Here is a 22777-nt window from a genome sequence, read left to right on the forward strand (position 1 = left end):
GCAGGTTGAGGCTGCGGTGGCTGGGAGCAGCCACTGCACTCCAGTGTGGGCGACAGAGTGAGACTCCAACTCAAAAAAAAAATTGAGAGAGAGAGAGAGAGAGAAGACTCACCTCCCCAAGGTGGGGAAGGGGGCCAAAACCAGGAAGCATGGCCATAGCCATAGCTCAAAGAGCACATGGCCACACCAGAGTCTAACAAGGCAATGGCCCAGGAGGTGACTCTTAAGCAGAGATTTGAATAATGAGAGGGGACTGTCACCATTCAAAGAGCCAGGGAACAGTGTTCCTGACAGAGGGACCAGCGGCGGCAAAGCTTGGTGTGTCCAAAGAGCAGGGGAACTGACTTTGTGGGAGAAAAGTAGGCAATGAAGTTGGCATGCCATAGAAAGGAGTTAGAAGTTCTAAGAAGTGCAAGTAGATATGAATGAATGAATGATGTTGGTGTGGCAGGAAGTACTAAATGCTCTTGCAGGATTTGTCATACCACCCTAAGACATAGTTTGTGCACACTACAGTATACACAAAAATATACCAGACAACCTCTTTTACCTGTATTATAAGATTTGTACTGTGGACAGAACTGTTTGAAGTCGACTTTGCTCCTTTCATGTTTGCTAAAGGTTTCCTAGTAGTAGAAACCAATGGAAGCTGGCTGATTAAGTCTCTTAGGAGAAGAATGAGTCTCAAAACCTTCTCCAGCATTTTAGAATAACCATCTCCAGGAGCCAAGTGGTCCATTAATTCTGAGGGCTTCTGATCTGTCCTTAAAACAGTTCCCAGCTCATCGGACTCAGCTGCCACCTTATTAGGAGGTTTAAGAGACAATGAACTTGGAAGAAACTGCGCTGCCTGCATTCTTGGACAACTCCCCTCTCCCCAGCGCATGTAACTTAGGAAGGTTAGGGTTGATGTGCTGTCATCTCACAGTGGGTGATGAAACTGGTCACACTGCGCCAAACTGGGGTCCCATAAAGAGACGTTTGGACCAATGGGCACTTTGGCATCTTTGCCTTCTGACTCTGAATGGGCTTTATTCGGTCACAGGGTGTCAGCCTGGGAATTTTCTGCTGCTTCTTCTCATTAGAGGGTGGGGCTGAAATTCATTCATGCCTAGCATATGTTACTTGAAGGGTCCGGAGATGAGGACGATAGATGCCTGCAGAAGAGAAGGGGTTCGATGGAGACAGGGTGAGAGCCTGGGGTGGCAGGCCTAAGTCACAGAAGCCTGGATGGGCTGGGGGCTCCGTGCCAGCCTCAACCTGCTGGACTCAGTCGTGCATTTTAAGCTTGTTCCTCATTCGCTGTGTGCTATTCTGAGAAGTCAAGTAACCTCTTTGCACTCTACCTAGTTCTCATCTATGCATGAGAAAGTTTGTATTAAAGCAATTGTTTGCAAACCATCTTTCAGCAGCAGCACCCCATTTTCAAAAAAAGTCTCCCTAGAAACGCTGGCATTTTGGGGTGCTAAGCATTCTTATTTAGGATCAGGTTCTGAATTTCCAAGTCTTGAGGCACCTCTGAGGGTCCTTTAGGAATTCTGATCCACTGGGTCTGGGCTTGGACCCAGCAACCTGTCATTTGAACAAGCTTCTGAGATAATTTTTGAGAGATCATACTTTGGGACTCTCTGCCCTAAGGTTCTCTGCAACATGGGTTAGGTGATCTGTAAGCTGCCTTCCTGTTCTCATAGCCTGCGAGTATATTAGTACATGATACAGATAAAGCTGACTGTGACATTGCTACTTAGGGGAGAAGAGGAAAAGGGATTAAATCAGAGGTCAAAAACGGACAACCCAGGCCAGGCACGGTGGCTCATGCCTATAATCCCAGCACCTTGGGAGGCCAGAGTGGGAGGATCGCCTGAGCCCAGGAGTTTGAGACCAGTCTGGCCATCATAGTGAGATCCTATCTCTACAAAAAAAATAAAAACATTAGCTTGTCATGGTGACATGCCCCTGTAGTCCTAACTACTCAGGAAACTGAGGTGGAAGGATCGCCTGAGCCCAGGAGTTCGAAGTTGCAGTGAGCTATAATTGTGTCACTGCGTTCCAGCCTGGACAACATATTTTATTTTTTTAATCAGAAAATGTGACAATTCTGAAAACTCATGTCCATGTGCCACACTTTGGCTGAAGCCAAATTATAGCCCTGTCCCTGTAAAGCAGAACTTTTTAATGTCTGATTTTCCATAGTCCTCACCAGTCCCTGTTGTATCACACCTCACCCACTTCATTTACATCACATGTGTGTAGATAGTTGAGTTTATGTCTGCTGCAACTTTTAGTCATAGCACCTGAGTTAGATAGGACAAAGGGCTGGGCCTGAAAATTCTCCACTAGACAGGTTGGAAAATTTCTGTCCTTCAAAAATGAGACAGGCTGGCTATTACCAGGCCATTGTGGCTATTACCTTGCTAAGCTATTGGTGTGGCCATGTGCTCTTTGAGCTATGGCCAGGCCATGTTTTCTTAAGCTTTGGCCCCCTCCCCTCCCTTGGGGAGGTGAATTCCCCCCCCACCTCTCTCCAATTTACTTTCTAAATAAACTACATTTTCTAATAACTCAATCAATCGGTAAAATGGGATAAGCTTAATAAGCCTCAGGTGGGCTTGGTATTGCACTTCTGGAGGCAGGAACTTGAATCCTAATGCCAAGGAGTCTATGATTTATGGAAGTAGGCTTGTTTGTTTGCTATTCGAGGACTTCATCATTAGCTGTCCTGTGCTCACCATTTCTCATAGGTGTACTGATGTGGGAAGTCTTCAGCGAAGGCAAAATCCCATATGAAAACCGAAGCAATTCAGAGGTGGTGGAAGACATCAGTACCGGGTTTCGGTTATACAAGCCCCGACTGGCCTCCTCACAGATTTACCAGATCATGAATCATTGCTGGAAAGAGGTCAGTAGAGGAAGTGGTTTCCCTGCATTGTAACATACAATTTCAGGGCCTGTCTCCTTCCCTAGTGAAAGAAACCCTCTCAGAAGGATAAGGCAGCATGGATAACTAAATTAGATTAGCAAAAACATAAGTTCCTGAGCCTGTCAACTGGATAGATTCCCATCCCTAACAGAGTTGACAGCAACCTAAAATATTACTTGATTTGCTACATGATGTCACAAGCCATAAGCCAAACTTCAGAAGGAGCATGAGGCAAGGCCTTTATCAATTCCCTCCTCGACTCTCTGAGAAGAGAAAAAAATCTGTAACACCACAAAGCCACTAAAAGTTACATGAAATTACTTTCACTACTTTTATCATCTCCAAAGAATTGTAGGTATTACATAAGAAATACAAAACAAAGTGTTCAGTCATCTCCTTGTGGTGATGTTGACTATTGTGGGTTTTTTAAATTGTTAATGATGTTTGTGCTGTTATTCAGGTAAGCTTGCTAGGCAACCTGGAGCAATCCTGCCTGTCCCCACTCAAGACCCCTACTAGAATGTGCTAGAAAATGACCAACAAATCCTTGCCCCAAGTCTCCCTTATCAACTTCTATGGTAAGACATCTCAGACCCAAAGACACTTAGCTTTGAAAATGTCCACTGAAGAATATTTTATTCACCCTTTTTAACATTTGTCCCAGATGTATGAACTAGAAAAAGATATTTAGCTTCTTTAAACCTCCATTTTCTCCTCAATAACATAGAATCAAAATGAGGTAACCTACTACATGTAGTTATTGTGACTATTTATCATATACATGTTAAAGCACTTAATGTCCTGAAACACAGCAAGAACTCATCAAATATGGCTGTAGATTTTGTGTTGGTTACATATGAAATGTCTGCCTCCTTTCTTTAGGGTTCATTATTAGGGTCATGTTGGAATTCTGATGTGCTTGTCTGATGAGCCACACAGTTATTGATCATCTTAGATGATTACTTCCTGGAAAGGTTTCCATGTTTAGCTAGTCTTCATCACTTTTTGTGAATTCCTCATATCATTGGCAGAGAGATACAACTGCACAGTTTCTACTTTTTTCTTTGTGAGCTGGAAGAGTCTTTAGAGATCATTCAGTCCAACTTTATCCTATTAGAGATGAAGACAATGAGGTTTCGAGGCGAAAGATTTTCCAAACTGGCTCTTGTCTTTTCATTTCTACTGTTCAATTTATATCCTAGAGAGAATGGGGTCATGGAGTTGGAAGACATCTTGGGGATCTTTGAAAGCCAAGGGCAGACCAAAGGATGCAGGGTTCTGGGCAGCCTCCCAGGCCTGCATGAACCACAGCATGTCCATGTCTCTCTATTTGATGTGTACAGATGCTGATGACAGTATAATTTTGTATTAAAAGAGAGTTCCATATCTCAAAAGTTCTGAAAAACCACTGATCTAGTCCAATCCCCTGATTGTATGGACAAGAAAGCTAAATCCCTGATACAGTAAGGAATTGGCCAAAGTCACCCAGGTGCCAGGTCTCTAGTCTATTAGGCTGCCCTTTTGTTGTTTCCTCACTTTTCTAGAATTGCAGTCCATCTGAGAATTTCAGTGCCCTAGGCCCTGTTTAAAAAGAAAACAGGCCAGGCTCGGTGGCTCAGCCTATAATCCCAGCACTTTGGAAGGCCGAGGCGAGAGGTTTGCTTGAGCCCACGGGTTCGAGACCCACCCGGGCAACTTGGCGAGACCTCATCTCTACAATAAATAAAAAATTAGCCAGGTGTGGTAGCGTGCGCCTGTGGTTCCAGCTACTTGGAAGGCTGAGGTGGAAGGATCGCTGGAGCCCAGCGGGTTGAGGCTGCGGTGGCCAGGAGCATGCCACTGCTCTCCAGCCTGGGTGACAGAGTGAGACTCCAACTCAAGAAAATACAAAATAAAATAAAATAAAGAAAACAGATCTCTATGGATCTGTTAACAATGGCTCATGTGATACCTTCCCATATTTTATTTGCTCCTTGATAAGGCATATGTTGATCCAACCCAAAGAGTTCATTCATTTGAACTTTTCAGGCACCCCTAAGATGATCAATTAGGGAGACTGGGATTTTGCTGATAGTTTAGAAGACTTTTTTGTACCCCTTAAATCTTCCTGTGTAGGTAGTGGGTTCATCTACATACACATAACACTGACTTTAAATCAAATAATCTCACCCATGTGTAAAATATTACATATTTTCCCTCTCTTGTCATAACACTCAAAGTCTATAAAAATAATACACTTGAAAGTCATGATAATGGGGTTCTTTCATTTTTAGTAGTTTCTTCGGGCACACTTCATCAATAAGGGTACCTGATCTCAAGCCAGGTGAAGTGGGGACCAAAGTGAGGCCCAAACTTTACCTGTACAATGACCATTTGTATATCTAACCCTGAATTGTACCCCACATCTTTAAAATTAAAATTTAAAAAAAGGGAAAAAAATCTTCTCTAATGGTTCTAGTAACAAATGAAGTGCCATTTTTTTGGTGGCCACACGCATTGCTTCAGTCTCTGGGAAAGAGTGATGTAGAAACATGATTGAAGCCAGGAAATGTTTTAATCCTACCACACAGTTATCCTACTTGGGGCAATCTATCCTAAGAAGGTGTTTTTTAAAAGGAGACAGTCCTATATCACGGACACTTATTTTTTCAGCACTTTCATTATACCTCGAAACAACTGAAATGTTGAACCATAGATAATAGTCAAGTTCATCCATTTTTTCACGTACATAAAGTAGACAAGATGTCCCTGCAGTGAAATGACTCAGCCATTAAAAAATGGTATATGTGAAAAATAATGACTTAGAAGGACATGTGAATATATGGAACTACATTTATACAAAAGGATGGAAAAAGTAGAATACAAAATCGGCACGCATTAAGATTTATATAACTACATGAAAGTGATGTCTGCACGAGAGAGACCAGTGCTCACAGAGACAGTAGATTGATGTCTTTAGACAAAATAGTTATAGAGAACATTTTGAATGTAATTGTTCCATTAATTTTTTTATCAGTATGGGAATCTGAAAGTCTGATGCTGTCTTTTGAAGTTAATCAAAGTTGATTTAACAAATTCTAGCCAGGCTCAGTGGGGATTGCATCTCAGGTGACCCATTCTTCGGATAGTGAACATTGTACCCAATAGGTTATTTCTGTATCCTCACCCCAATTCTCACCTGCACCCTTATTGGTGTCCCCAGTGTCTATTATTTCCATCTTTGTGACCATAGCTCCCGCATATGAGTGAGAACATGCATGGCATGTTTCTGAGTCAGTTCATTTAAAATGATCTCCAGCTCCATCCATGTTGCTGCAAAGGACATGACTTTATTCTTTTTTTATGACTGCATAGTATTCCATGGTGTGTAAATACATTATTATTAACTAAGGTCTATAGCTAACATTAAGGTTCACTCTTTGTGCTATAGAGTTCCATGGGTTTTGACAAATGCATAATGTAATGTGTCCACCCTTATTGTAAAGAATAGTTTCACTGCCATAAAAATCCCCTGTTCTTCTATTTATCACTCGCCTATCCCTGAAACACTGGCAACCACTGACCTCTTATACTGTTTCCCTAGTGTTGCCTTTTCTAGAATGTCCTACCATTGGAATCATACGCCATGTGTAGCCTTTTCAGGTTGGCTTCTTTTACTTAGTAATATGCATTTAAGTTTCCACCATGTCTTTTGGAGGCTTGATAGATCATTTCTTTTTATCACTAAATAATATTCCATTGTATGGATATACCATAGTTGTTTATCTATTTACCTATTGAAAATCTTGGTTGCTTTCAGTTTTTAACAATCATGAATAAAGCTACTATAAATGTTTATACACAGGTTTTTTTTAACGCACATAAATTTTCAACTCCATTGGGCAAATGCCTGGGAGTGTGATTGCTGGATCAGATGGTAAGACTATGTTTAACTTTGTAAGAAACTGCCAGAATGTCTTCCAGAGTCACTGTACTATTTTGCATTCCCACCAGCAATGAGAGATCCTCCTCAGCACTTGTCGTTTGGATTTCATTGGCTTCAACAGAAGTGTAGTGATACTTAATTGAAGTTTTAATTTGCATTTTCCTAATGACATATGATGTTGAGCATACTTTTATATGCTTATTTGCCATCTGTATACCTTCTTGCTAATATCTGTTCAGATCTTTTGCCCATTTTTCAATTTTTAAAAAATTGTTGAGTTTTAAGAGTTCTTTGTATATTTCGAACAAAGAACAAAAGTTCTTTGTCAGATATGTGTTTTGCAAATATTTTCTCCTAATCTGTGGCTTGTCTTCTCATTCTTTTGACAGTGTTTTCATAGAGAAGACCTTTTTAATTTTAACAAAGTCCAACATCAATTTATTTATTCATGAATTGTGCAGTTGGTGTATTTAAAAACTCATTGTCATATCTAATGTCATTCAGATTTTCTCCTGTGTTATCACAAGAACAATTTATAGTTTTGCTTTTAACATTTAAGTCTATGATCCAATTTGAGTGAATTTTTTTGAAAGATGTAACTGGAGTCATTGTTTTTATATGATGTCCAATGATTCCAGCACTGTCTGTTGAAAAGACTACCCTTTCTTCTTTGCTCCTTTGTTAAAGATCAGTTTACTATATTTAAATGGGTCTATGTTTGGGCTCTAGTCTGGTCCATTGACCTGTTTGTTTATTCTTTCACCAATACTGCAGTTTCTTTTTCTTTTCTTTTTTTTTAATTTTTAATTTTAAAGATGTAGGGTACAATTCAGGTATGTAAATGTTCATTACGCAGGTACCCTTGTTGATGAGGTGTGCCCTCCCTCCCCTGACAGTTTTCCTCGCTGCCACCCTCCCCCCCAATCTCCTGGCAGTTTCCCACGACTGCCAATCCCTTTCTTATAATTACTGCAGTTTCATTATTACTACAGCTTTAGAGTAAGTCCTGAAGTCAGGTAAGGTCAGTCTTATAGCTTTGTTCTTCTTTATTATTGTATTAGCTCTCTGGTTCCTTTGGCCCCACCATTTAAACTTTAGAGTCAGTTTTTTTGTTTGTTTGTTTGTCTGTTCTGTCACCCAGGCTGGAGTGCAGTGGTGCAGTCATAGCTCACTGCAGCCTTGAACTCCTGGGCTCAAGTGATCCTGCTGCCTCAGTCTCCCAATTAGCTGGGACTACAGGTACATGCCACTGTGCCTGCCTTTTTTTTTTTTTTTTTTTTAATAGAGATGAGATCTTGCTATGTTGCCTAGGCTGGTCTCAAACTTCTGGTCTCCAGCAATCCTCCCACCTTAGCCTTCCAAAGTGCTAGAATTACAAGTATAAGCCACCACATCTGATTTAGAGTCACTTTTCAATAGTCATAACATAACTTGCTGAGATTTTGATTAGGATTGTGTTAAATCTGTAGATCAAGTTGGGAAGAACTGACATCTTAACACTGTAGAGTCTTCCTACCCATGAACATAGAATATCTTTCCATTCATTTAAATTGTCTTTCATTTATTTTTTACTTTATTTACTTATTTATTTTTAGAGACAGAGTCTAGCTCTGCCATCCAGGTTGGAATGCAGAGGCACAATCATAACTCATTGCAGCTTCGAACTCCTAGCTTCAAGTGATCCTCCCACCTCAGCCTCTGAAGTAGCTGGGACTACAGGCACACACCACCATGCCCAGCTAATTAATTTTTTGAGGAGACAGAGTCTTGCTATGTTGCCCAGGCTGGTATAGCTCCTGGCTTCAAGTGATCCTCCCACTTTGGCCTTCCAAAGTGCAGGCATGAGCCACCACTCCTGCCCCTGATTTCTTTTATTAGAATTTTCCATTTTTCCTCAGATAGAGCCTACGTGTATTTTGTGAGATTTATGCCTAAATATTTTAATTCTGGGTCGTTCTTTGGCATTACTTTTATGGTGCATTTTTGTACAAGATTTCCTTAATTCTAAGATAATATTATAGGTAGATACTACCATTATCCCCTTTTTACAAGTGACAAAACTGAGATTCAAAGAAATTAAGTAACTGCTCAATGTCACATAGTGATCAAGCTGAGATATAAAACTGGGCCATCTGATTCCAGAATACCTGTTGTTAACAACTAGGACATTCCCTATGGAATATAATCTATAGAAAGCATATTTTAAAATCAGCATACTGCTGTTGGATCTTGGTTTGCTTCGGATTTACCTTCAACACGCAAGTACGAGGAACTCACAGAATTCTTTTATTCTCTCTCCAGAGACCAGAAGACCGGCCCGCTTTCTCTAGACTGTTGGGTCAACTGGCTGAAATCGCGGAATCAGGACTTTAGTAGAGACTCAGCGCCAGGCCACAGGCTGTAGTTCCCGAAGGGAGGAAGGATGCTCTCCTCCTTCTCCGGAGCATTAGAAGCTGCCACCAGCCTAGGACACTCCAGAGGCAGCCTGGCCTGCGGTGCCAGTCCCTGAGACCGCCATAGAAGCAGCGTCCTGACCCAGGCTGGCAGCCAGGCCACAGGCAGGAGTGTCAGCCACTGAGCTGGGAGCCGGGCCGGAAAAGAGACGATGTCTCTGCCCTCTCTCTGCCTCTTGTCACATGTGCACACGCCTCAACCTGACAGCTTTCAGGCAACATTTCTTGCACTTCCTAGCAATAGAGAGAGGCATAGGTAGGACCCCAGATTGTTTTTATTATTATTTTAAAACATGGATCTGAAGTTTATGGTTCAAGGAACTTTTTATTTGACCCAACAACAGAGTATCACAGGATATGGCGGCCAGGGGAACAAGGAGCACGACTCTTTTTCTAAGAAAACTGTTGAGTTGCTAAGGTCAGAAAGAGTGTGCATTGTTGCTCAGATGCTGTTGGCCACAGCTTCCTGCTGTAGAGGTTGCAGGAGCAGTCGCTCACACTGGAAGCTGGGTATTCTGAGAAGCAGCTTTGTGAGGTTTTACAGAGTACACCGCCATTTCCTCCTTCAGGGGAGCTGGCGGGCTCGCCTGGATAGACTGGAGTGAGCTAATCAGATCCTGTCGCGCTGGAGCATTGAGTATCTGATGTCTGGACAGGAACAAGAGGGCATTTGACGGTGGGGAACTTCGTGGTACCAAAAGAGGCCTCGGGTTCGTTCTACCACTCCGAGGCTTACCTTTTGTGCCGGGCCACGCAGGTGACTGTGCTGCCTCTCCTGCCCAGATCGCTTCCGTCTGCATCCAGGGAATGCGGATTCCATCATCCTTTCTTCCAGCCTCTGGGAATCACCGCCCCCCGCCCCCTCCCCGCACTATCCCACCCTCATCAACAGAGGGCAGCATTGTGTTGGGCTTCGTGGCCTTGCAGAGAAGTTGAAGCTTGTTCAGGCCCTAGGGTTTAGCAATTTTAAGGTTAAGACGTCAAGGCTCCCAGAATTCTAGGAGGGGAATACAGAGCCTGCTCTTGTTCAAACCATCTGGGCGGAAACTGAGTCAGGCACCAACTGAGGCGCTTCCAAGATGCACACTGTGAATCGAGCACATCTGTAAGCAAAGTGAGTGAATGTGTACTGAGCTATGAGCCTTTCTTACTGTCATGAGACAGTATCATCATTCCCATTTCACAGATAATAGAATGGAGGCTTTCAAAAGCCAAGACACCTGCCCAGAGTGACAGAACTAGGAGCTGGGATGCTAGCCCACATCTGTGTGACTCCATTGCCCAGATGCTTTGTTCCTTTTCAACACTGCCCCCTACTGAGGATGACAGGAATTGCAGAGGAGATGACTGCAGAGGGGAAAGAAAACCATCAAACAAGTCAATGTCGAAACACCAGTGAATAATGTTGCTCCTGTACAGTGAATAATGTTGCTCCTGTACACTGTGGTTAGTGGTGCGGCCCTCCAACTTGGAGTAAAACCTTCTTCTTCTTCATCTGTGTCCTCACCTTGGTCATAACTAATGACTTTAGAGTTAGTCAGGTAATGAGCCCTTTAATTCTTCCAACCTCCAGAGTCATGTTGCATGAAGCCATTTATAGAAGAGCTTCAAAGCAGCTTTAAAAGAGTCTCCTGCAGAAGATTGAATGCCATCTTTAATTATCATTCCAACACTTCATGGGGAGAGATATTCCCTGGTGTAAGAAAGGGTGGTGTTGCAATGAGCTCTTTCTGAATCACGTGACATTTTGACTGACTTGAGATTCAGAGGCAGCACTTTTAACGATAATTACCACGAAACAGAGAGCCTCAAGATAAAACTCTGTCATTCAGTAGATGATCATACTCAACTTATCCAAAATTATCCCTGTTTACTTTTTAGCATTTTGTACCTTCTCTTTGAAACCCTTAATTAGAGATGACTTCTGGAACATTCCACCTAGAAGGAAAACATTGGAATTGACTGATTTTGTGGTTTGGTTTAGAAAATTTCCCTCTGCCTGGTATCATCTCTTTAAAGCTCATGTTAAAGAGCTTTAATATGGGGGCCTTAACTGAACATATGTAGGTATTTTACCTTCCATGGTCCTCTCCTGCAAAATGGGCTTTCTGCCTGACTTTTTTCCTTTTACATTTTGTAAATGGTGCCCTATGTTCACAGAGAATTCCTTCATACGAAGTTTTGATTCCAGTTGCATTTTGTATATTTTGCATTTTGCACCTTTTGAGATATGTATTTATATTTGTATAAGATGAATATTTATTAGTGTACAGTCACTGCCAGTGTTTAAAGTGAAAATGTTACAAATATCTGTTATCCTTCGTAGTGCATACCAAGTTAGAAGTTGAGTATAGCAAATAAACCTATGTTTTAGTAACATAGGTTTATTTCATCAGTCCCCAAACTTTTTGGCCTCAGGGACTGGTTTTGTGGAAGACGATTTTTCCACAGACCATGGTGGGGAGGGGACATGGAGGAGGGATGGTTACAGGATGATTCAAGTACATTACATTTGTGTGCTTTGTTTATATTATTACTACATTGTACTATATAATGAAATAATTATACAACTCACCACAATGCAGGATCAGTGGAAGCCCTGAGCTTGTTTTCCTGCAACTAGACAGTCCCATCTGGGAGTCATGGGAGACAGTAACACCCGAAGTCTATTGCTTATGTCCAGTCTACTCCGTAAACTCATTCTGGTTGCTGTCACTGCAGAAAACCCTGTTTCATGAAGAGACAGTATGTTGGAAATGGAAGCAGGCTTTTCAGTGCTGATCTGACAGGAAGCAGGGCTCAGGCAGTAATGCAAGCAATGGAAAATGGCTGTAAATACAGATGAAACTTTGCTCACTCACCCGCTGCTCACCTCCTGCTGTGACCCCAATTCTTAACTGGCCATGGGCCAGCCCTGAGAGTTGGGGATCCCTGGTGTATTTGACCTGGCGGTTTGTATATGGCACACTCCCAAAACTTTTCCTTAAGTAAACATGGTTACATGGTTTCATCTTCTACAGACAAGTAAAGACATCATTCAACAATAAATATCAAACACTTCCTATATGTCAAACACTTAGCACAGATATTCTCATGGAAACAGAGATGAAAAAGGCACAGTCTACTTTCTAAAAATTCCTAGTCTGGTTGAGAAGGCAGACATAGAAACAAGTAAAATTATAGTACAGCAATTAGACAACAAAAGCTCCAAACAAAGAAGAGAAGGCCCCAGAAAAAGTGATGGAATCTATCAGGGGAACAATGACATCAAGGGAAGCTTCTAAGAGCATTGTACTTAAAGTGTGGTCCTTGGACCCGTAGCAAGTTCATCGCTAGCTTGTGAGAAAAGCAAATTCTCAGGCTTCCTCCTCACTGAACAAGAATCTGCATTTTAACGCAATCCACAGCTGGTAATATGCACATTAAAGTTTGAGAAGCACTATCATAGAGAACATAAGGTCCAACTCAACTGAGAAGATAGATTATGGTTTTTAATCTTTTTTTCTTTTTCTTTTTTTTTTTTTTTTTAGTAGGAGTCTCACTCTGTAACCCAGGCTGGAGGGCAGTGGCACACTCCCAGCCACCGCAGCCTCAACCTGCTGGGCTCAGGTGATCCTCCCACCTCAGCCTTTCAAGTAGCTGGAACTATAGTCATACACCACCACATCCAGCTAATTAGGATTATGTTTTTTTAGGCATTCAAGTGGGTGGAAATAAGAAATACTTTCCAGGTAGAGAGAACAGAATGTAGTGGGAAGCCATTATCACTTCACTGTTACTGGGGAATAGCGTGTGTGTGTGTGTGTGTGTGTGTGTGTGTGTGTGTGTGTGTGTATGCACAAGTATGTTTTCTCAACAAGGGAAAGGATAATAGAAGGGAAAGGCAAATGGAAACTGAGACTGTAAGTCCAGACAAGAACCATATTTTAAATGACCGAGAAGTTGACATTTTACTCTGTAGGTAGGAAAAATGTCATTGTATGGCGAGAGAAGATTAAATTTGCATTTAAAAATATATTCTGGGCCGGGCGCGATGGCTTAGGCCTGTAATGCCAGTACTTTGGGAGGCCAAGGTGAGGGGATTGCCTGAACCCACGGGTTCGAGACTTTGTCTCTACAATAAATAATTAAATAAAATTAGCCGGGTGTAGTAGCGCGCACCTGTAGTTCCGGCTACTTGGAAGGCGGAAGAATCGCCTGAGCCCAGCAGGTCGACGCTGGGGTGACCATGAGCATGCTTGGGTGACAGAATGAGACTCCAACTCAAAAAATAAAAAAATAAAAATATTCTCTCGCTGCGGCATGGCAAGTGGATCTGAGAAAGGCAAAGCTGATGGCAGAGAAACCAATTTAAAGATGATTTTTGCCTTGTTCACAGTACCAGATTATTGTTCCCACTCATTCACTGTCATCTGCTGTGTGGGTGACATATGGAAATTGTATTTCAGAGTTCTCACTCACTGTTGGGCAAAAATAAATAGCTTTTCCCCTCTGTCTTAAAATCACAATGACATCAAGGCTGGGTTGTCATAATTCTTGTGTGTTGAGCGCTCTTTGCCCTTCAGCCCACCAAATGCCCACGTCCAGTGCCGGAGCCAGTTCAGGCACCAGTGGGCCCCCAGGTGGGGATGAAAAAGCCTGTAGCTTCCATGAGATCCTTTCTAGGGCTCCCCTCTCGGCTTGAATCCCACTGGCATGGAACCCACGTGAGAAACGTCTAAAGCGAGTTGAATGAACAGATCTGCTCCTCAGAGGATTTTTCCTGCAGACCCTACTCTCTCTGGCATCTCCCAATGCACAGGTCCACCCTTCTGAGGAAGACACAGTCATACCCACTCAGTCAAATGGAGCATGTGTGTGTTTACAGGTGCAGAGGGAGCTACAGATTCCCTAGCTAGAGGGTTCAAGAAGGGGATAGATCAGGAAGAGAAGGTTGGGGTAGACACAGTAAGCACATAAAGATGGACTGGGGTCTTTTAGGCAGGTGAGTGGGCAGATATAAGAGAAATCCTTTCCAGGTAGAGAGAACAGAATGTATTGGGAAGCTATTATCAGTTCACTAATGCTGGAGAGAGAGAGAGTTTTTTCTCAACAAAGTTAAGGATAATAGAATGAGTAGACAAATTGAAACCAGACTGTAAGTTCAGGCAAGGACCACATTTTAAATGACCAAGACTTTGACATTTTACTCTGTAGGTAGAAAAGATGTCATTGCACAGGGAGAGAAGGTCAAATTTGCATTTAAAAATATATTCTGGCAAATGTTTTTACTTTAGAATACATATTAACTTGTGGTGGCTTTAGGGAAGTGCTGGAACTTTGGTTCACCCAAGCCCATTCTCCAGAGCCACCCTTGGTGCCAGCACTAGGTGCATGTGTATGGGTGTGTCCACAATGACTTTGAGATTCTCCTGGGGGCATGATGTATAGTTTGCCTGTAAGATAACAGAATCATACAGATACTCTTAGAAGGAGTTTTCTAGACCACTTATTAATTTCATAATGTGTTGCCATTCACCTACTGTGGCTCTTTGTAGTTGCAGGGTCTAAAAAAGAAGGAATAAGATATCAGTAGGAATCAAACGTGTCACAGTTTGGTTAAGTTAGGATAAGTCAAGAAGAGTTTATTTATTATACAAAAGGGCTATTTAAAACTGTATGGGTCAGGTTTTGAAGAAGTTTAAGAAGTGGTACAGAGAAAAATAACAGCTGAGGAGCAGTGCTATGCATTGAATATTTGTTTCACTCCAAAATTCATGTTGAGACTTAATCACCAACACAATAGTGTTAAGAGGTGAGGCCTTTCAGAGATGATCAGGTCATGAGAACGCTGCCCTTTTGAAGGGATTAGTACCTTTACAAATGAACTTGAGGGGCCAATCATGGTGGTTTACACCTGTATTCCCAGCACTTTGGAAGGCCAAGGTAGGAGGGTTGCTTGAGTCCGGGAGTTTGAGATCAGCTTGGGCAACATAGAGAGACTCATCTCTAAAAAATAATAATAAAATAAAAAATAAGGCCAGGCACAGTGGCTCACGCCTGTAATACCAGCACTTTGGGAGGCCAAGGCGAGAGGTTTGTTTGAGCCCGGGAGTTCAAGACCAGCCTGGGCAACATAGCAAGATCTCATCGCTACAAAAATAAATAAGTAAATAAATAAAAGAGCTTGAGGGGTTCTGTTAGTCCCCTTTTGTTCTTCCACTCTTCTGCTACGTAAGGACACAGCAACAAGGTGTTATCTGTGGAGCAGAGTGAGCTCTTACTAGACTTTATCTGCTGGCACCTTGATCTTGGCCTTCCCAACCTCCAGAACCATGAGACAGTTCTATTGTTTACAAATGAGCCATTCTAAGCTATTTTGATGTAGCAGCCTGGATGAATGGAAACAAGTAGTTATCACCCCTAGGCCCCAAGGGACAAGATGGGGGAGTAGGTGATGTCACCTGGAGAATGTTGCCTTGAGAAGAAGGAACCTTTAGTAAGAGACAGGGGAAACAGCCCAGGGCAACATTACAGGGAGGAATTCAGGGAGATAAATACCCTGCCCCACCCTGCTCCCTTCCTCCCATCACTTGCTGGGTCTCCTTGTTGGTCAAATCCAACTGGAAGCCAGAGGTCAAGGGAGTCCAAGTAGGGTAGTTCATAGAGGTCAGTCACCAGGATCAGAGAACCAAGTGACAAGAGTGGCATGAATCGGGAGGGACAAAGACAAGACATCTAGTACAGACACTAACCCTTCCCTCATAAGAAACTCTCAGGCTAGTAAAAGTGTCCGACATATAAACAAATGCAATTGATCCTCATTGGTTGATGCAAATTGGCTAAAATTTAGTTATAACCCTAAAATCAATACTCGAGGCTTTTTTGCAGTCATTCCTGATGTGCCCATGTAGAGGGAATGAGAATTTTGCACTGCCCTATGGGCATATATGGGAGGATCCTCAAAAAAATTGAATTTTCTTTTTAGAGGGCGGGCCCCTTATAGTACAGGCTTTCCCTGCTGCTTAAGTGTCCTAGAAACTCATCAGTATCAGTGTACCAGCTAACGTTGTTGTGAGAGGCAGCTTCAGTGAATTTTTTTCCAGAGATTCTGTCAACACGTTTGCCCATTTCATGATGGGTGATTTACGAGGGCACCTGCTCACAGTGCACTGAATGTTCAGCAGTTTTTGACCAAAAACGGCAATGCCCCCCCACCTACCCCACCCTCCCTATTCAACCAGATCTCTCCTTGTGCAATTTAAAAAAAATTTTTTTTGTGTCCCTGGATGAAAAAAGTCCTCCAAGGGAAATATTTTTGCTGATGTGGAAGAGGTGAAACAAAAAACTGCAGAAGCACTCAAAGACATCCAAACTGACAAGTTTAAAGACTCTTCTGAGCAGTGGAAAAAGCATCTTGATAGGTGTATTGCATCAAATGGAGAGTACTTTGAAGGTGACTGAAGTTTAAACATGTAAGAATAAATACACAATTTTTTATAAATAAAGTCTGGGTCCCTCACATAAGTAGTCCCTTGCAGCTCAAATCCATTGTTCAGGGGTTATCTGAAGATTCTGGTTCCTTACTCTCTAGGTTGCCCCCGACTCCCACCCCTCTACAGTCGTCTGGAGCTACTAAGAATTCTCTGGTCTCTTTTCATTGGCTCAGACTGATTTTAAGTCTCTGTAAGCTGAGACAAGCAGCACAAACATTCATTTGCTTTTCTGTTTTGTGGTTCTGAAAGCACTTTCCCATCTAAGACTATGTATGATCTCTCAGCAATTTGAGGATGGCAATAGGGTGGGATCTCATCTGACAGAGGAGAGCAGTGATACACAAAGAGGATAACTGATGCACCTGGGCTTATAAAGCTATTTAACACAAGTAAGATTAGAATTTAGATCTAGGCCGGTCATGGTGGCTCATGCCTATAATCCCAGCACTTTGGGAGGCCAAGGTAGGAGGATTGCTTGAGGCCAGGAGTTCCAGACCAGCCTGGTCAACAAAGCGAGACCCCATCTCTAAAGGTGCATGATGGTCCATACCTATAGTCTCAGCTACGCAGGAGGCTGAGACAGGAGGATTGTTTGAGCCTAGGAGGTTGAAGCTGCAGTGAGCTATGATGGTACCACTGCACTCCAGCCTGGGCAATAGAGTGAGACCCTGTCTCAAACAAACAAACAAACAAACCCACCCACTTAAATTTCATTTTAAGACCTGTGTTCTTCCTAGGAATCACACTGAGATTCAAACCATGCTTAATAATAATAATAGTTCCCATTTTTTTAGCATTTCTTATGTACCAGACTTACATTTATTATTTCATTTAACCTTCACATGAGCTATGGGATAGATTAATTAATCTATTAATTAATTATCATCTCAACTTCACAGATGAGGAGTATAGAGCTCAGTAAAGCAGAGAAATCACTTATGGTCCCATGATTAGTAAGTGGCAGAATGGGGGCTTGAAGCCAGACCTGTCTGTCCCCAGGTTCCAACGCTCCCAACCAGGCTGTGGGACTGATGATCAGGCCACTTATGCTACCCTCTGAGGAAAAGCAACAACCACCATTGTACCTCAGTTACAGTGTCACATTCCAGATCCAGTTTGGAATATATTCCTTACCTGTTCTTATCTGAAATTATTATAAATGGTATTTGTTTAAACAGTATTTGTTTAAATAAAGATGAAATGTTCTTTGCTCTCGAGTTATGTGAAAAAGATCTGATCTTCAAGGGAGGCCAGGTCTTCAGAAGTTGTGAGAAGGGAATTAAATGAAAGAGAGCAGGGAAGGGAAGGTATGCATTTCCAAGCGAACAGGATTGCGTCGCCATGTTTCCACCATGGAACAGATCTTACGTTTCCATCTATGAAGTAACAGGGTTCCTTCTTGGAATTTTGTGAGGATGAAATGATCCCTTAGGACACTTAGCATAGAGGCTATCCTTCAATAAATGTTTAATAAATGTCAGTTTAAAATATATGCCTTGGCCGGGCTCGGTGGCTCAGCCTGTAATCCCAGAGCTTTGGGAGGCTGAGACGAGTGGATTGCCTGAGCCCTCAGGTTCAAGACAGCCCGGGCAACTTGGCGAGACCTCATCTCTACAATAAATTAAAAATCAGGCAGGTGTGGTAGTGCATGCCTGTAGTTCCAGCTACTTGGAAGGCTGAGGCAGAAAGATCGCCGGAGCCCAACGGGTCGAAGTTGCAGTGGCCAGGAGCATGCCACTGCACGCCAGTCTGGGTGACAGAGTGAGACTCCCACTCAAGAAATAAAATAAAATAAAATAAAATAAAATAAAATAAAATAAAATAAAATAAAAGCCTTGCCTGGTACAGTGATTCATGCCTGTAATCCCAGCACTATGGGAAGCGGAGGCAAGAGGATTGCCTGACCCCAGGGGTTCAAGACCAGTCTTTGTACACTTTTTCTTCTTTTTAAAAAATTTCTTACTGATCTTTAATTTTTTATTATTATATATTCCTGTAACTTTCATTTAAGTGTTTTGGGAATAAAGAATAAGTAAGGACTTAGTTTGGAAGGGAGAAAATAAGGCTGTACTTGCTGGATTAAAATATATGCCTTAACAAATTATTTCAGATTCAAAGAAAGAGATAGGCAACTCAGTTTCCTATGACAATTTGGCAAGACCTCACCTCTACAATAAATCAAAAAATTAGCCAGGCATGGTGGTGCATGCCTGTAGTTCCAACTACTTAGAAGGCTGAGGTGCAAGGAGCTCCTGAGCCCGAAGGTCTATGTTGCAGTAACCATGAGTGCCACTGTACTTCAGTCTGGGTGACAGAGTGAAACTCCGACTCAAAAAATAAATAGATAATAAAATAAAATATATGCCTTAACAAGTTATTTTAGATTCAAAGAAAGAGACAGGAAACCCAGTTTCCTATGGAAGGACCTGGGGTCTGAGTCCTTGGGTAACCCTTCCCCTTTCTGGGCCTCTGTTCTTTCATCCATAAAATGAGGCAATTTTGATCAAGTGGTCAGGTTCTGTCTACATAACAGCCAAGGTAAATTGTGTAATTGACCATAAAGTTTCTCTTTTCTATTAACCACTATAAGTGTGTAGGTTCAAAAATGTTAGCTAGCCTGTTGTAGCAAGCTTATAGAACGTGGAGCAGTAGTTAGGTATTTGTTGTTGTTTTTGTTTCTTTTACACACATTTTTCTTTCCATTTCATCTTTGTACACTTTTCCTTCTTTTAAAAAAATTCTTATTGATCTTTAATTTATTATTATTATTATATATTCCTGTAGCTTTCATTTACATGTTTTTGGATTAAAGAATAAGTAAGGACTTAGTTTGGAAGGGAGAAAATAAGGCTGTACTTGTTGGCTTAAAATATATCCTCAACAAATTATTTCAGATTCAGAGAAAGACATAGGCAACCGAGTTTCCTATGGCAAGACCTGGGGTCTGGGTCCTGTATTTGATTGTGATAAAAAGCATGGGTTTGGTTTTACTATCTTGGGTAAATTATTTAATCTGCTTTTGTTGCCTTGATGATAAAATGGACAAATAATTACATTTTCCTCATAGGATAACTGTGAAAATTAAATGAGATAATACACTTGGTAAATGTTAGCCATTACTATTAGTAATGTTTTCCCCCTCCAGAACCAATTTTCAGGCTTATTCCAGATATTCCACTACTGGTTTCTATGAAGAAGGGTCTGCTGAGGGTTTTTCAATGGAGACCTAGATATCCTAAGTGACTTGAAGCTTTTCTAAAAGCAAGGCAATGTTGCCACACACGGAACCACAATGCGTGGGCCACAGCTTTGCAAGCGGCAAAGCAATTCTCACTTGGTAGCCGATATCTTCTCATTGCTGATGGTGCAGCCTGGAGTTGTATGCAAAGAAAATCTGAAGGCAGTAGAAAGATAGCTACACATTTCAGTGGCAAAGTGTCAAGATTTCACCTTCCATTGGTCATTGAACCCCTTTTTACCAGACTCCTGTTAAGTACCAGGCTCTGTGCTGGACTCTGAGGATGCAATGGGGAGCAAGACAGACATATCCCAGTTCCCTTCGATCTTAAGGTCTAACAGTGGAATGCAGGCAAGTGTATCCACAGTTACAACACTGCATAGTAAGTGGTATGAGGGAGGAAGCCCAGGGAGCTATGGGAACACAGACAACTCATCCTAAACTAACCCAGACATGGAGGGATCTTGAAGAAAGTGACATCTAAGGGGATACCAGAAGAATGGACAGAGGTTTGAGAGGTAAACTGGGAGAAAGTGTGGAAGGCGGGGGAAAGGAGAACAGTGTGCCAAGCAAGAAGCCCAGTGTGTACAAAGGCCAAACACAAGAAAGAACACAGCAAATTTGGGGAACTAAATTCTCTGCTTCTAGCAGAAACATAGCAAGCTTGTCCACATGGAAGACCCCTGGAGTGATAGATAACAGACCGTATCTCTTGTAGGCCATGGGAGGGAACGTGGGCTTCATTCTGAGGGCAGAGGGGAGCTAGTGAAGATGAGTTAAGCCCGGGAGAGGTGTGTCCTTTCTTTTAACTCATGTGATCATCCACATTAGGATGGACGCTAGAGTGCATTCAATCTACTTTGTTTTATAGATGGGGAAACAGGGCGAAGCTACTTGCCTATGATCATTCTTCTGTTAGTCAAAACTAGGATTAATAGGCAAGTCTCTGGCCTTCCAATACAGAGGCTTCAAAAGACCATGCTGCCCTCCCTCATAAGCAAATGGAATTCAGGGGTCAGGGAATTCTTTTTGCCTAAGATCTAGCCAAACATGTATGTAACAGCTTTTTTTGTTTTTAAGCAACTTGTTCCTGAAAGGTGAAGAGACAGAGAAGGAACAACAGGGTGAAACAGATCTTTCAGAAAACTATAACATTCAAAACAATATGCCCTTTAGAATGAAAGTCTGATTTATTGTGATTCTCACTGGCAAGTATTTGTAACCACTGACACTTGAAATCCCAAGGATCATGGTGGAAAATGAAAAATCTTTTTAAAAAGAAACCTCAGTTTCGTTTTTAAACCTATCCTCTACAAACACCCCCACAGCTTTTCACATGGGATCAGGAATAGAAACGTGTGTGTCTATATATATATATCTACACATATATATTATATATATATGTAATATATAATATATGTGTGTGTCATTTTTTCTGAAATAGCAACTTGAATTGGAATAAGCAGCTTAATATCAAACCACAAAGAATCATGGATTCTGAGCACTTGGGAAATGATGTGAGATCAGTGAAGACCAAGCTTTCTACAAGTCCCTTGCTGAGACTGAAATAATTTGGCTCCTCTATAAACAGCCCTCAATAGGAGCCGCTGAATGATTAAGGACAGATTTGTGGACCCTGGGGAACCATTTTAGAAGTTTTCCTCATAACAGGCCTTTATCCCCTGTATCTATATACACCTCACAATGTCTCCAACACCTTCATAGTATTTAGCCTGTGAAGTGCAAAGGGCCACTATCATTACCTATGTTACAGACACGGTAGCCTATCCAGAGCAGAGTGGGGAAGTGACTAACTCAGGTGTCTTAAGGTTAGGATCTGGTTCAGCCTAACTTCAACCTGGTCTGAAGGCCCACCGGGCTGCTCTTCAATGAGAATCCTTTCTTGGAAGAGCCCTAAATGGCAGATAAGCCTTGAAGAGGAAAGTGCCTGTCCTCTCAGTTTCTTCCCAGGCCTGGACTTTGCCAGAAAATGTCTCTTGTCACCTTTTCCCCTTTTAGGCAACTCTTCTAATGAGGTTGAGGCAGGCCCCTGCTAAACAGATGGCAGTTTCAGGGATTCTGCTTAAGGGAACTGAAAGGGATTGGGAGAAATTAATCTTGAGCAAAGAAGCAGCATTAGGGGCCAGGCTCAATTAGTGGAAGACCCCTACCCCAGCCCCCAGCTGTATCTTCCATCACTTCATCCCGCTCACAGACCTTCCCTCAGCTTAACTGGGCATTTGCTAGGTTAACTTAAGTCCGTTTCTCCTGGTAAATTAAAGGCTCCAAGAGGGCAGCGACTGTCTTTGTACCAGTGCATGCCCAGGTCCTGCCACGGTGCTTGGAACAAAATAGGTGACCGATAAAGATTAGGTAGCTAAACGAGCACTTGGAAATCATGTGGACGATGAGGCCAGAATAGGGCCCGAAGCTTCCGCCCTCCGGCGGCGGCAGGTGCGGTTCCCCGGAGCTGGAGGCCTTGGGGACGGTGCCCTCTCCTTTCCCACGTCCAGGGCAGGGCGGCGGTCTGTCCTGGGGCGGGAGGCCCGGGTCCTGAGCGCCCCCAGAGCGGGAGGTGCGGGTCGTGGGTGCGCCGGCTCCTAGGGGCCGCCCCGGGAGCCCCTCGCCGCAGCCATTTCCTGCTCTTTGTGTGACAGCCGCGGCGGCGGAGGGGCGGGGCGCCGGGGCGGGGGCGGAGCCGTGGCGGCGGGGGCGGGCTGGGGGCGGGGCCGAGCGCGGCCGGCAGAGCGGAGCGGCGGAGCATCG

The 22777-nt window shown here is 42.7% G+C and overlaps 1 protein-coding gene across 1 annotated transcript in view; it reads left to right on the forward strand.

The window, feature by feature from the left end:
• Window positions 1-9680, forward strand: part of ITK (IL2 inducible T-cell kinase) — an 84305-nt gene extending 74625 nt beyond the window's left edge. Inside the window, exons 16-17 of the mRNA XM_008055453.1 lie at window positions 2742-2899; window positions 9147-9680. Coding sequence (XP_008053644.1) covers window positions 2742-2899; window positions 9147-9218 — 230 coding nt within the window. The 3' untranslated portion in view covers window positions 9219-9680. The remainder of the gene's footprint in view (window positions 1-2741; window positions 2900-9146) is intronic.
• The last annotated feature ends 13097 nt before the right edge of the window (window positions 9681-22777 follow it).

This window comes from Carlito syrichta, unplaced genomic scaffold, assembly GCF_000164805.1.
Source record: "Carlito syrichta isolate Samal-C Ts95f unplaced genomic scaffold, Tarsius_syrichta-2.0.1 Scaffold301856, whole genome shotgun sequence".
Taxonomy (NCBI): Eukaryota; Metazoa; Chordata; class Mammalia; order Primates; family Tarsiidae; genus Carlito; species Carlito syrichta.